The 15,664-nt window shown below is 40.3% G+C and overlaps 1 protein-coding gene across 3 annotated transcripts in view; it reads right to left on the bottom strand.

The window, feature by feature from the left end:
* Positions 1–15,664, bottom strand: part of MMP16 (matrix metallopeptidase 16) — a 265,584-nt gene that overhangs the window by 95,291 nt on the left and 154,629 nt on the right. For all 3 annotated transcript variants that reach the window (XM_038392264.2, XM_038392266.2, XM_038392268.2), the window contains one exon: positions 14,542–14,846. In XM_038392264.2, coding sequence (XP_038248192.1) covers positions 14,542–14,846 — 305 coding nt within the window. The remainder of the gene's footprint in view (positions 1–14,541; positions 14,847–15,664) is intronic.

The raw sequence follows: 15,664 nt of genomic DNA, 5'->3' as shown, positions 1-15,664 counted from the left end.
AACATCTAGAATACTGTACTAGATTCATCCACAAGACTCCGCTGACTGTTGGTGTTTAGCAGATGTTTTTTTAATGACATGTAAACAAAAGCACTTTTCTCAAAGTTGGAAGAGCGTTCCATGAAAGGTAAAAAAATCAATAAAAATGAGCTCATACCTTGCCAACTCTTAATATTTTCCATCGTCTGGCTTCCTGACAGTAAATAGAGTCTAGCAGACAGATCCTCTTCTGACTGTACAGACCTATGCCTAATGACTGAGTCCTCACAAACCAACCAGCATAATTTTTTTAACAAGTTTTCCATTGCTTGAATGGCTGAAGTGGTGTTTCTGTTCGCAAGCATAGCTTTATATCCCAGTGGTAATATTCTCAAGGAGGAATTTTTTGCAGTAGACACTGAACACTTCAGAGTCACCATTTCAAGCTAGATCTTAAGGTATTTGGACACTGAATAAATGGAGGCTGTGTTCACAATGTGTAGAAAAATCCAGCCAAGGAGAGACTCAGGAACCTTGTGGATAGATTACTCTATGAGGAAAGGAGTACTTGTGGTACTTGTGGCACCTGCCACAAGTACTCCTTTTCTTTTTGCGGATACAGACTAACATGGCTGCTACTCTAAAATCTGTACTCTATGAAGGTGCATCAGCAGAACTTGTAATTGCTGTGTGAGAGACTGATTTGCATTTGTTTCATTTCCATCATGCAGGTCTCATGGGTGCATTTATTGCCAAAATTGAATTTTAGTGACAGAAAATACTGTCTCATGGCATGAAGGGGTTAAAACTTTGAAGGAATTGGATAGTGACTATCTGCAGGATAAGAAGAGGTGAATTTTTTGGGAAATGGTATGAAGAGAAAAGAACTAGTAACTCCCTCATTTCATCTGCAACTTCCAAAGTCATTTTTCTGTTGGTAAGCAGCTCATTGAAATATTAGCTTGGCATCATCATCATCAAATGTCATTACTGTAATAGCCAGTTTTGTTTTTCACATTTGTACAGTATCATCAATAGTCTAGCATTACACCAAATACACCTTCTGTTCTAAGTGTACGGTACATTTTTTTGACCTTGCCTTTTCTAACAAACATATAGCAAGGTGCATGTATGTATATAATAAAAACAAAAACCCAAAGCAAAGCACTCCACTGCACACACCTCTCCCTTTGGGGAGAGGATGGGAGAACAAACTCTTGACAGATGTTAGTCACATAGCTTACCATTACTGGAAGATGCTCAGATACTATGCTGCAGAGCATGGTATAAATACCTATATAAAAAGGGACCAATTAAGTAAGAGCAGCATGCTATATGAAATAGCAGGAGTGCAGATACTGTAATTTAGAGCATCCATTAATCTGAGGACCTGGCTCTTATTATAACTGAACATTGCACATGACATGACCATTACTGAGACAGAAAGCCCCCTCAAGAGACTTCTTTTTCAACTCCACTAGTTTGTGTTTCCAGCAGCATGTATCTGCTTCACTGTGTCAACCATGCTGGCAGCAAAGTGAAATTTACTAGAAGCTGATCTCTGCAGTTCAGAGATCAGGATTTTCATCAATTTCACTTGGCTGCTAGCAAACTACCCAGGGCAAACTGACAGAGTGCAATCTATGTACTAAATAGATTCTAAGTATGTTTCACTTGACATTGTATTTACATCATGTCTGAAAAACCTTTGCTTGCGAATCTACAAACCATGGGCATAGGCAACTCATTCTTGTTGCTAATAGTTTGCAAAAGATCAATAATTTTTCAGAGAACTAAAGAGTTAACAAGGAATAACCTAATCCCTGCAAAGGTTTTCCCATAAGACAAACTTTATATACATATAGATTGCAAATATTCTCTTCTAATGCAAGCCCGTTGCAAACATATTTTCCTTCTATTTCAATGCAAACAGTTAGCAAAACATCTATTGCTTATCTACTGTTACTGTTTAAAAAGTCTTCACTGTTACTACTTCTCAGTATCCTAGCTGTATCTTGAAGGATGAACTGACTTCTGCAGTGCTTCATTATACTGCAGTCATGGTATTGGTGAATCTGCAATAGGACAACATTTTTTTCCTCAGATCCACATATTCAACTTTGACTCTAAGATTCTGGTTCTTCACAGAACTGCACACAGGGAGACTAGACTAAGAGAGCTGAAACCCACTATATAGATCGAAGCAGAGATTTGAGGGCGTCTGCGCTCAGCTTTTGCCTACAGTTTACCATCATTGCTACCAACAGTAGGAATGCTAATGTAAACAAGTCTCCAGGCAGCAACTGACATTTTAAGCACTATACCTTGTTGTCTAACACTGCTCAGATAACAAAATACAGGAAGGGAAGGTTTCCCTGTTTTCCCTGAGCAAGGTTTCTAAGCCCTTGTTTATATTAAAAAGCTACCCTTGGGCGACTAGACCAATTTAAAATTGACCTAGTTAAACTGGTGCACATCTGCAAGGTGTATGCACTTAAAGTGATTTAAATAAATTAGGTAATTTACCAAAGCAAACTAAACTGATTTCAACAAAGGTTTAAAATAGTTTAAGTGCATCTACATTAGGGACGTGAACCAGTGTAATAAGGTCAATTTTAAATCAACTTTGTTAAACCAGTGCAACTTTTCTAGTAGAGACAAAGCCTATGTTTGAAAGTTAGAAGCTTTTCTTTTCCGGCAGAGAACAAAAAATATTCATATTCACATTGCTGAAGAGAGGAAAGCTATAAATTAAAAAGGCAAAAAATGTAAGATAATGTGAATTAGTGATGGGATTGTATCCAGAAAGGCATTTCTAATATAAGTTTTTTTATGAAAAGTTTCATGGTGTGTAAGTCTTTATCCATGATGTCCTAATCTATAAACATCTTCATCTCTCTTTTGCTTACATTTATCTTTAGGATTTTACCTAAGAACTTGTCCTATTTAATAGGAATTATGTTTACAAGAAAACATGCAATCAAGGTAGAAAAGAGACAGATGGAAAAAAAGATGCAAAAAAGATGTAAGAGAATAGTATGATGGGGCCAGGCCAGATGGCTATAGAAAAGTAGTGGGAGATAGATATATTAGCTCCAGGCTAAACAAATCGCTGGTACCAGGATAAGTGAAATGACAGCTGCTCCAGGTCAATTAAGACACCTGGGGCCAATTAAGAACTTTTCAGAAGGCAGGGAGAATGCTAGGTTGACTGGAACACCTGAAGCCAATCAGGGGCTGGCTGAAACTAGTTAAAAGCCTCCTAGTCAGTCAGGTGGGTGTTCATGTCAGGAGCTGTGGGAGGAAGTTGCGCTGTTGGAGAGACTGAATAGTACACACCATATCAGGCACAAGGAAGGAGGCCCTGAGGTAAGGGTGAAGTGGATCTTGAGGAAGTGAGGGCTGCTGTGGGGGAAGTAGCCCAGGGAATTGTATATGTCATGTTTCCAAAAGGTCAGCTATGATAGCTGATACTATTAGGGTCCCTGGGCTGGAGCCCAGAGTAGAGGGTGGGCCTGGGCTCCCCCCCACCTTCGCCCCCTGATTAATCACTGAGACTGGGAGACAACAGAGACTGTGCAAGGAAAGATAACTTCTCCTCACCTCCCTTGCTGGCTTATGATGAAAATGGCTCAGTAGACTGTGACCCTTGTCTCTAGAGAGGGAAGGGTTACATGGAGGGTCACAGTGAGCCTCTGAGTCTAGTGAAATCTGCCAGGAAACGTGGGACCCACGGAGGCAAAGACAGAGCTTTGTCACAACAGTAAGGAAGAGGAACTGACAAGAATACTGTCAAGAATACTTTAAATTCATTTTTGGCTATGATTTTAAATACACAGAATCTGTTACCTATAACTGCTATTTCTGCATCTTAGTCATCATGAAAGCCCCACCAGAAGAGGCTACCTATAATATGTGCGGAACCAACATATTTCTTGTGTGTCCTGGTTATGTTCCTGACCCAATCACCACTCCAGCATCTCACACGTTCTGGGCTGCACTTAATGGTTCTTGGACCACTACATCCCTCTCTCTTCAAATGACTTTTTATCACTGTGGGCCCTAGATAGTGAAATCAAGCCTAGTGACCATTGCAAATAATATCTGGAGTTGATTAATGGAAATATTTTAAAATATTTGCATTATTCCAAGTGTGTATGTGTGTGTCTAGAGAAAGACGTACCTACTTGCACTCTCAGTACTACCTTTGCCAACATATTATATTCTCTTAACTGGGTAAAGTTGAGAAGTGGGTCTCTGTTCTAAGTTGTGTCACTGCATGAATGTGCTCTTCTTCTTTTTTAAATTTATTTTGCTATTTGTAAACTTACAAGAGGGCAAATTCAGAATTTTAGGTAAATGTTTGGCACAGATTTGTAAAGACTGTCCGCCCCTCGTTTACACAGACAGCACAATGTAGGTGAACAGAACTTAATCCTTCCATATCTTAAGGACATGAAATCTCCTGTGTTGCAGGCATAACACTTGGCTTGTATGACCATATCCATGCATTGGAATATCATGGAACAGTGCTCACAGAGGTGCATCAGGAACAGGGGGTTTTGTCATTCTCGAACACAGCAGAGCTACTACAGAATTGGCTCTCCAGTGGCTCTACTAAGTAATCTCCTGCCACCTCAACAGTGTTGATTTTGGAAAGCGTAGGGGACAATTTCCTGGTGCAAGTGCTAGGGGAGCCAACTAGGGGGAGCGCTTTTCTTAACCTGCTGCTCACAAACCGGGTAGAATTAGTGGGGGAAGCAAAAGTGGATGGGAATCTGGGAGGCAGTGACCATGAGTTGGTTGAGTTCAGGATCCTGACGCAGGGAAGAAAGGTAAGCAGCAGGATACGGACCCTGGACTTCAGGAAAGCAGACTTTGACTCCCTCAGGGAACAGATGGCCAGGATCCCCTGGGGGACTAACATGAAAGGGAAGGGAGTCCAGGAGAGCTGGCTGTATTTCAAGGAATCCCTGTTGAGGTTACAGGGACAAACCATCCCGATGAGTCGAAAGAATAGTAAATATGGCAGGCGACCAGCTTGGCTTAATGGTGAAATCCTAGCGGATCTTAAACATAAAAAAGAAGCTTACAAGAAGTGGAAGCTTGGACATATGACCAGGGAAGAGTATAAAAATATTGCTCGGGCATGTAGGAAAGATATCAGGAGGGCCAAATCGCACCTGGAGCTGCAGCTAGCAAGAGATGTCAAGAGTAACAAGAAGGGTTTCTTCAGGTATGTTGGCAACAAGAAGAAAGCCAAGGAAAGTGTGGGCCCCTTACTGAATGAGGGAGGCAAGCTAGTGACAGAGGATGTGGAAAAAGCTAATGTACTCAATGCTTTTTTTGCCTCTGTTTTCACTAACAAGGTCAGCTCCCAGACTGCTGTGCTGGGCAACACAAAATGGGGAAGAGATGGCCAGCCCTCTGTAGAGATAGAGGTGGTTAGGGACTATTTAGAAAAGCTGGACGTGCACAAGTCCATGGGGCCGGACGAATTGCATCCGAGAGTGCTGAAGGAATTGGCGGCTGTGATTGCAGAGCCCTTGGCCATTATCTTTGAAAACTCGTGGCGAACGGGGGAAGTCCCGGATGACTGGAAAAAGGCTAATGTAGTGCCCATCTTTAAAAAGGGAAGAAGGAGGATCCTGGGAACTACAGGCCGGTCAGCCTCACCTCAGTCCCTGGAAAAATCATGGAGCAGGTCCTCAAAGAATCAATCCTGAAGCACTTAGAGGAGAGGAAAGTGATCAGGAACAGTCAGCATGGATTCACCAAGGGAAGGTCATGCCTGACTAATCTAATCGCCTTTTATGATGAGATTACTGGTTCTGTGGATGAAGGGAAAGCAGTGGATGTATTGTTTCTTGACTTTAGCAAAGCTTTTGACACGGTCTCCCACAGCATTCTTGTCAGCAAGTTAAGGAAGTATGGGCTGGATGAATGCACTATAAGGTGGGTAGAAAGCTGGCTAGATTGTCGGGCTCAACGGGTAGTGATCAATGGCTCCATGTCTAGTTGGCAGCCGGTGTCAAGTGGAGTGCCCCAGGAGTCGGTCCTGGGGCCCGTTTTGTTCAATATCTTCATAAATGATCTGGACGATGGTGTGGATTGCACTCTCAGCAAATTTGCGGATGATACTAAACTGGGAGGAGTGGTAGATACGCTGGAGGGGAGGGATAGGATACAGAAGGACCTAGACAAATTGGAGGATTGGGCCAAAAGAAATCTAATGAGGTTCAATAAGGATAAATGCAGGGTCCTGCACTTAGGATGGAAGAATCCAATGCACCGCTACAGACTAGGGACCGAATGGCTCGGCAGCAGTTCTGCGGAAAAGGACCTAGGGGTGACAGTGGACGAGAAGCTGGATATGAGTCAGCAGTGTGCCCTTGTTGCCAAGAAGGCCAATGGCATTTTGGGATGTATAAGTAGGGGCATAGCGAGCAGATCGAGGGACGTGATCGTTCCCCTCTATTCGACACTGGTGAGGCCTCATCTGGAGTACTGTGTCCAGTTTTGGGCCCCACACTACAGGAAGGATGTGGATAAATTGGAAAGAGTACAACGAAGGGCAACGAAAATGATTAGGGGTCTAGAGCACATGACTTATGAGGAGAGGCTGAGGGAGCTGGGATTGTTTAGTCTGCAGAAGAGAAGAATGAGGGGGGATTTGATAGCTGCTTTCAACTACCTGAAAGGGGGTTTCAAAGAGGATGGCTCTAGACTGTTCTCAATGGTAGCAGATGACAGAACGAGGAGTAATGGTCTCAAGTTGCAATGGGGGAGGTTTAGATTGGATATTAGGAAAAACTTTTTCACTAAGAGGGTGGTGAAACACTGGAATGCGTTACCTAGGGAGGTGGTAGAATCTCCTTCCTTAGAGGTTTTTAAGGTCAGGCTTGACAAAGCCCTAGCTGGGATGATTTAACTGGGACTTGGTCCTGCTTTGAGCAGGGGGTTGGACTAGATGACCTTCTGGGGTCCCTTCCAACCCTGATATTCTATGATTCTATGATTCTATGATTTATTGTGGTTCACAGTGCGTCAGAAACATCCAATCTACGGATTTAACAGTGGCCAGAGGAAGATGTGTCGCTGGAAACCCTTCTAACAAGAAAGAAGACATCCAAGAAGAAATATGTGATCTTCCGTTTCAATGAGAAGTCTGATACAATCTTTAAATGTATTAAGGGCTGTTAAAGAGGATGGTGATCAATTCTCCATTGTTCTCCATGTCCACTGAAGGCAAGACAAGAAGTAACTGCCTTAACTGGCAACACGGGAGATTTAGGTTAGACATTAGGAAAAAAGACTTTCTAATTGTAAGGATAAGCTATGGAGTAGGCCTCCAAGGGAGGTTGTGGAATCCCCATCATTGGAGGTTTTTAAGAACAGGTTGGACAAACCATCTGTCAGTGGTGGTCTAGGTTTACTTGTTTCTGCCTCACATTAGGGTGGAGGAAGACCCACTAGATGACCACTCGGGGTCCCTTCCAGCCCTACATTTCTATGAATCTATAAATACGGGGAGCAGTGTACAATAGAGGATTTTTCTGATAGCAGCAGGAAAATTTAGTTCTTAAGGCACCTCTTTTTCTTGTCTTATGACTTTAATTTTCATGACTGCAGTTTGATATTTGTATAATTAGATGAATTCTTTGAGATGGGCTCTTGTTGGGGATTTTGACAATAAGAACATAAGAACGACCATACTGGGTCAGACCAAAGGTCCATCCAGCCCAGTATCCTGGCTACTGACAGTTGCCAATGCCAGATGCCCCAGAGGGAGTGAACATAACAGGTAATGATCAAGTGATCTCTCTCCTGCCATCCATCTCCACCCTCTGACACACAGAGGTTAGGGACACCATTCCTTACCCATCCTGGCTCGTAGCTACTAATGGACTTAGCCTCCATGAATTTATCCAATTCTCTTTTAAACCCTAGCCTTCACAACCTCCTCGGACAAGGAGTTCCACAGGTTGCCTGTGTGCTGAATGAAGAAGAACTTCCTTTTATTTGTTTTAAACCTGCTGCCTATTAATTTCATTTGGTGGCCTCTAGTTCTTATATTATGGGAACAAGTAAATAACTTTTCCTTATTCACTTTCTCCACACCACTCATGATTTTATATACCTCTATCATATCCCCCCTTAGTCTCCTCTTTTCCAAGCAAAAAAAGTCCTGGCCTCTTTAATTTCTCCTCATATGGGACCCGTTCCAAACCCCTAATCATTTTAGTTGCCCTTTTCTGAACCTTTTCTAATGCCAGTATATCTTTTTTGAGATGAGGGGGCCACATCTGTACGCAGTATTCAATATGTGGGCGTACCATGTATTTATCTAAGGGTAATAAGATATTCTCCATCTTATTCTCTATCCCTTTTTTTAATGATTCCTAACATCCCATTTGCTTTTTTGATTGCCACTGCACACTGCATGGAGTCTTCAAAGAACTATCCACGATAACAACAAGATCTTTCTGCTGATTAGTTGTAGCTAAATTAGCCCCCATCATATTGTATGTATAGTAGAGGTAATTTTTTCCAATGTGCATTTTTTTACATTTATCCACATTAAATTTCATTTGCCATTTTGTTGCCCAATCACTTAGTTTTGTGAGATTTTTTTGAAGTTCTTCACAGTCTGTTTTGGTCTTAACTATCTTGAGCAGTTTAGTATCGTCTGCGAACTTTGCCACCTCACTGTTTATCCCTTTCTCCAGATCATTTATGAATAAGTTGAATAGGCTTGGTCCTAGGACTGACCCTTGCGGAACACCACTAGTTATCCATCTCCATTCTGAAAATTTACCATTTATTCCTACCCTTTGTTCCCTGTCTTTTAACCAGTTCTCAATCCATGAAAAGATCTTTCCTCTTATCCCATGACAACTTAATTTATGTAAGAGCCTTTGGTGTGGGACCTTGTCAAAGGCTTTCTGGAAATCTAAGTACACTATGTCCACTGGATCCCCCTTGTCCACATGTTTGTTGACCCTCTCGAAGAACTCTAATAGATTAGGAAGACATGATTTCCCTTTACAGAAACCATGTTGACTTTTGCGCAACAATTTATGTTCTTCGATGTTTCTGACAATTTTATTCTTTACTGTTGTTTCAACTAATTTGCCCAGTACTGACGTTAGACTTACTGGTCTGTAATTGCCAGGATCATCTCTTAGAGCACTTCTCAAATATTGGTGTTACATTAGCTATCTTCCAGTCATTGGGTACAGTAGCTGATTTAAAGGACAGGTTACAAACCATAGTTATCAGGTTTCAGAGTAGCAGCTGTGTTAATCTGTCTTCGCAAAAAAGAAAAGGAGTACTTGTGGCACCTTAGCGACTAACAAATTTATTTGAGCATAAGCTTTAGTGAGCTACAGCTCACTTCATTGGATGCATTAATCCTTCTGCAATTTCACATTTGAGTTCTTTCAGAACTCTTGGGTGAATGCCAACTGGTTCCAGTGACTTGTTATTGTCAAGTTTCTCAATTAATTCCAAAACCACCTCTAGTGACAATTCAATCTGTGACAATTCCTCAGATTTGTCACCTACAAAAGACAGCTCAGGTTTGGGAATCTCCTTAACATCCTCAGCCATGAAGACTGAAGCAAAGAATTCATTTAGTTTATCTGTGATGACTTTATCATCTTTAAGTGCTCCTTTTGTATCTCGATCATCCAGGGGCCCCTCTGGTGGTTTAGCATGCTTCCTGCTTCTGATGTACTGAAAAAACATTTTGTTATTACCTTTTGAGTTTTTGGCTAGCTGTGGTTCAAACTCCTTTTTGGCTTTTCTTATTACATTTTTACATTTAATTTGGCAGTGTTTATGCTCCTTTCTATTTACCTCCCTAGGATTTGACTTCCACTTTTTAAAAGATGCCTTTTTATCTCTCACTGCTTCTTTTACATGGTGGTTAAGCCATGATGGCTTTTTTTTTAGTTCTTTTACTGTGTTTTTTCATTTGGGGTACACATTTAAGTTGAGCCTCTATTATGGTGTCTTTGAAAAGTGTCCATGCAGCTTGCAGGGATTTCACTCTAGTCACTGTGCCTTTTAATTTCTGTTTAACTAATCTCCTCATTTTTCCATAGTTCCCCTTTCTGAAATTAAATGCCACAGTGTTTGGCTGTTGAAGTGTTCTTCCCACCATAGGAATGTTAAATGTTATTATATTATGGTCACTGTGATGATGCCATATTTCCCTAACAGTGCCACACTCTGGAAAAGGTTTTTTTTCTGGTTTTGGACCCATTGTCCAGTATCTAAACTTTCCATTAGGAAAATGAGTTGATATATAGCATCTAAATGGCATGGAGTCGTGAGAATCATCCATCTCTCTCCAGCTGAAGGCTTGAAAAATTCATATTATTTTTTTAAAAGCATCCAAATCCATGTGGAATTGGGAGGGGAGGGGTTATTCTCTCTTTTGCTTTTCTCTTCCTTTGCAACTTCTTTATCCCATTCTTTTTCAGTATTTGGTATTTTCCTTTTGTTTAATTTTTAAATCATGTTTCATCTTTTTTCCCTTTAAAAATCTTGCCTCATAGTTCCCCCCCACACACACACACACTTTCTGATTTGACCTCCATTCTATTTTTTACCTTCAGTGTTTCTTCTCTCTGTCACTGTCTTCCCCATCATCTTCTTCTACACCATTACTCATGTTTGTTTTACAGCTGTATGCAGAGGTTTAATTAGGGTTAGGGCCCTGTTACACTAGGTGTGGAATAAACATACATGGAGTCACTGTCCTCAGCCCAGAGAACTTAAAGAAATCTAAAGCCCTGATCTGGTACTGTACAGAGACACACCAGAAGTAAATGGGGCACCTGTATGAAAGGGCCCACTCACATGGAACAACTGGAAGAATGGAGGCCTAAAATAACAAGTGACACATGAAGGATGGGTGGAGAAGGATGCAGTCCAATATATAAAAAACACAGACCATCATATCTCTACCCTTGGCTTCTCCCCCACCCCCTTGGCTCTCCACACACACAAACTGCTCTTGTTCCCATTCCTTTCCCTTAACCATCTGTTCCACAAATGCATTGCCCCATAGAAACAAATGGTCTTAGAGACACAGCTACTCTTGAGTTGTGAGAGAGGAGGACTTTGTCTAAGTGGAAAGCACATTTGCTTCACAAGTCTCTCCTATCTTCCTTCAGAATGCAGGTGTGGGGAGGGTTGAGAGTGCAGTGCTCCACACAACATGTGCAACTTGTTAGCTTTAGCGATATACCACTGGGGTGAGAATGGAGATAAGCAGCACTAAAATACAGGGAAGTCGTATTCCCTTGGATGTGTCATTTCAGACTGTGACATTAATAAACCCATACAAAGTGAGCATAATGAGAAAATTCAGAACACCAGGACATTAAAGCGGAAAAAACCCATGATTGTGACAATCAGTATAAAGTAACATTAGAATATAACCACAGTCAGAGTGATGGTGCAAAGAATTAATTTGTACATGTTTCCTTCGGGTCAGATTTTGGTTTCTAACAAAACTTGATTTTTATTGTTTTTGCATTAATTCAAGAGCTTCAAAAGTAGGGGTAACCCAAACAAAATTTATAGAAAACAGGATAACAATGTATTAAGGTTTTACAAGCACTCCAAGAAGTTGTTTATCTCTTTTGAGGTAGACAGAATTCAAATTGCCTTCATTAGCAGTGCAATATACTGTGGAAAATGAGCTTGGTACTTATCAAGAGGGTCCCTGATTTGCATTTTTGCTAAATAACCAAGCTGTTCTATTTTTTTTCCAAACCACTCTAGAGCAGTAGAACAGGAGAGAGAGGAAAAACTCATTTAGCTAAGTAATATGTGCAGCATTTTGGGGGTAGATTTTTTACAAAAATCTGTCACTGAAGTTCTCTGCTCTTTTATTAGATTTTTAAATTATATAGACTATACTAGATAATGACTGTACTGCATCATACAGAAACTACTATATAAGCAATGAACCTTAAAAACATAAAGGCTGTCTATGAAGAATAAATTGTGGTTCAACATCAGAATATGCTTTGCACCCTTTTGCCTTTCAGCGCACTGAAACTGAGTCCTGGCAAGGTATTCAGACTTCATTATATATCACCTCAACAACCAATCCAGCAGTCCACAAAATTTGGAAGCACTCTTATTTTTCTAAGAGAATTGTCTCTTTCATTTCTCACAATACTGTGGAATCCTGGTTAACGTCACCAGACAGTTTTGTTCCTGACAGTATGTTCCATTGTAACAGGAATATCCCCTCCTTAAATATAAATGGATACACAAAAGCACATGAGATATTAACTGCACAAAATGCAAATTGTGAATGGATAATATAATAAAGTATATTAATTTTCTGTGATAGCTACCATGGTATAATAGTTTACCCTTGATACAGATGTCACAATCTTCCCGTCCAAGTGGTCAAAGTATTTATTTGTATAAGAAACTTCTTTTTAAAGATAGTATTCAAACACCTCTGCGAATCCTTTGCTCTCTAGTCCTTTCCCACTTTCTTCTCCTTACTGAAATGTATCTCTTAAAAAGTCTTAGAGTTTGTCTACATAGGGATATTAACTACAACTGCTATCCCACAACAGTCATTCAGTAACAGACCCCATGTGGACGCTCTTATTCAAGAATAAGAGTGCCTTTTCCTGATGGGATTAAACTACAGGCACAGTTATTGCTCTTAAAATTCACATTTTCCATTAATTCAAAATAACTTTCAAGTGCATATCAATCCTCAGATTCTATTGAGGGCCTACACTGATGACAAAAAGGAAGCACACAACAGGAGGTTCTGTGCAGTTTCCTCAGTGAAGTCTGTATATACCAGGGGTTCTCAACCTTTTTCTTTCTGAGCGACCCCCCCCCCAAAAAATGATATAAAACTCCATGGCCCACCTGTGCCACAACAACTGTTTTTCTACATATAAAAGCCGCCATTAGGGGGTAGCAAGCAGGGAAACTGCCTGGGGCTCCATGCCACAGGGGGCACCATAAAGCTAAGTTTCTCAGGCTTCAGCTTCAGCTCCTGGTGGTGGAGCTCGGGGGCCCCGGCTGCAGTCCCATGTGGTTGGGCTTTGGCTTTCTGCCCTGGGCCCTAGCAAGTCTGATGCCAGCCATGCTTGGCGGACCCCCTGAAATCTGCTCATGGCCCCCCACGGGGCCTCAGACCCCTGGGTGAGAACCACTGGTATATAAAATATTTTAATTGAGGTCTGCAACAGCTTTACTATTAACTCTACCTAACTGAACTGTGTCTGTTCGTGCTGAACAGACAGAGATTTTAAATTATAAAGGGGGTAAAATACAAGCAATACAATCCCACAGATTTTTCTGCATTGTCAAGAATTTATGCTTTCATTCAATATATAAATGAAGTTTCTGGTAGACATTCTGTTAGTTAAGGACTTCACAGTCTAGATCAATGCATTGCTGTCTCACTGAGCCTCCTACACTGAAAGAACTGTGCCATTAGAAGTGTTACCATACCCTATATCCATAGTAATGAAATATTAACTTAAAGCCTTGTAGCTAGCACCTATGTGAAAATGGTGTTTAATAATAAACTGAGGCTCTGACTTGGAAAATCCCTAAGGAAAAAAAATTAAAGCCAGAAATTCCCCTCAAACTGAGCAGCATTGTGTGTGTGTTCTTAATTGCTTCTTTTAATTTTTTCTTCTGGGTTAATGGATCTATCACTTCAGTTCAGCAGATATTTATTTTTTTCTGCAGACAAAATAAAGATTTCTAAAGATAGTTTGTCCAACCCCTCCCTCATGAGTGATAGAGGTCCTATTGAAGACAACCAAATTAATTATCTTAATAATCTGTGGCCAACTTTAAGGCAGGCATCTTACAAGAAGCTGGTATACTCATCCAATTAACTAAATCTTATAATAAACTAACAAAGCTTAATTTGATGAGTCATCCCAACTAATCAGGAAGCATTAAATGGTTCTCAGCTGCTTATGAGGTATTCAAGCACTTCCAGTTTGAATTTCAAGAACGGATGTGTAGACACTGGGGATAAATGAACTATTTTCCTGAAATGGCAAATCAAGGGTTGATTTTGCACCAAGGCATGGCATCATCATGGCAAAAAATAGCAGACCAGGTTGTAGGTTCTAATTAGCTATTGGTCCCTGTTGTTAACTGGTATTTTTGTGTCATAATATCCCTGCTATTAAATGTTCATTTTTTCCTCAACTTAATTAAAGATAGTATGGTAAACAAAATGCACATAAAGGGTACATTACCTAAATAATTCAATGGTTGGATGAACTCAGTAGCTCCTAAAAGGAATTTCATCTATCTCCAAAAAGAAACAATAATTATGTAACTTACATTTACAAAAAATCATTTCATGTCGAAGATCCCTAACAGACCACATATTAATTGACGTATTTCTATACTAATGTGGAATTAGTGAAACACTGATAGGTACTTCGGTGCCCCAGGATAGTATGGAAATTGTATTCTTATTGTGGAAATGCACACCACACTTGAATTCACTATTTTTAAACTAAAATCTGCTCTTACCATCATGATTAGGATTTCCCAAAGTCCATGGCTCGTCTGAGTCAAAATGAGTGTCTCCCCCAATTCCTGGCCCAGGGAAGTAAGCATGGGCCAAAAATCCTCCCTCCCCATCAAAGGGAGAACTGTCTCCATGAAAACCAGATGCAAAAATTATTGTAATATCCACGTCCCTCTTGCCATTTTCTAATTCAATGTAAGGAACTTCTTCAAATGTCAGAGGAGTTACATTCTGCCACACATCAAAGGCACGGCGAATGGCTTTGCGAGTTTCGGCATCACCTACTTTTGGAGTGACGTTCTTTATGCTGAAACAAACAAACAAACAAACAAACAAACAAACAAACAAATTAATCTGATATAGTGCTCAGTGACACAATTCACGTTCATTTTACTCTGATTACTGCAGGCACGGACATATACAGTGCTGGTAAGGCATTATACCTTACTATATAGAGAAAAATAGCTTTAAATAAATAGGTGAGAAATTAATACATTAATCTGTGCAGTGTTTTATGCTAGATCTCATTATGGGTTAGTTATTCGATTCTCAGCAGTACAGAATTCTTATTCTAAGATCATTAAAAATATTTTATGAAAAAAAATGCTTAACAGTGGGGTAACTGGATTAATCAACCACTGGCCATTTATCTCTTGGAACACAATTAGAATCAAGCTCAGCCAAAGGACTGCAAATGTTCCCAGTTTAAATGAGGTTTTAATTTCTTAGTGGTTACAATTAACAACAGAATAATACCATACTGTGCCCACCAACCAGAACTTAAAAGGCCCTAAAAACAATTCTTGCTACATTCAGAACTACACAACTAATTCGTAATTAGAAACATTTTTTCCATTTCATTACAGGTTAAGATGTCCTTTTGCTGTCTTATTAAGCACACAGTGACCTTCTGTTAAATTAAACAGTCCACAGGAAGAATAATTTGACAGAAAAGTTTGAACTACTTCAGGAATCCGTACTGTTCTAAACTATTTCATCAAAAGCAAGTACTCCATCTTAATTTCCATAAGAAATGTGCAGAAGTCGCAAACAATGTTGATTAAAATGAGTGATGGCGGAAAGTATACTACAATCGGGTGAAAGCAGAACAGTACGGACCGGTAT

This window comes from Dermochelys coriacea, chromosome 2 (assembly GCF_009764565.3).
Source record: "Dermochelys coriacea isolate rDerCor1 chromosome 2, rDerCor1.pri.v4, whole genome shotgun sequence".
Lineage (NCBI taxonomy): Eukaryota > Metazoa > Chordata > Testudines > Dermochelyidae > Dermochelys > Dermochelys coriacea.
Note: the sequence above shows the minus strand (reverse complement) of the source record. Positions and strands in the feature narration are given on the sequence as shown.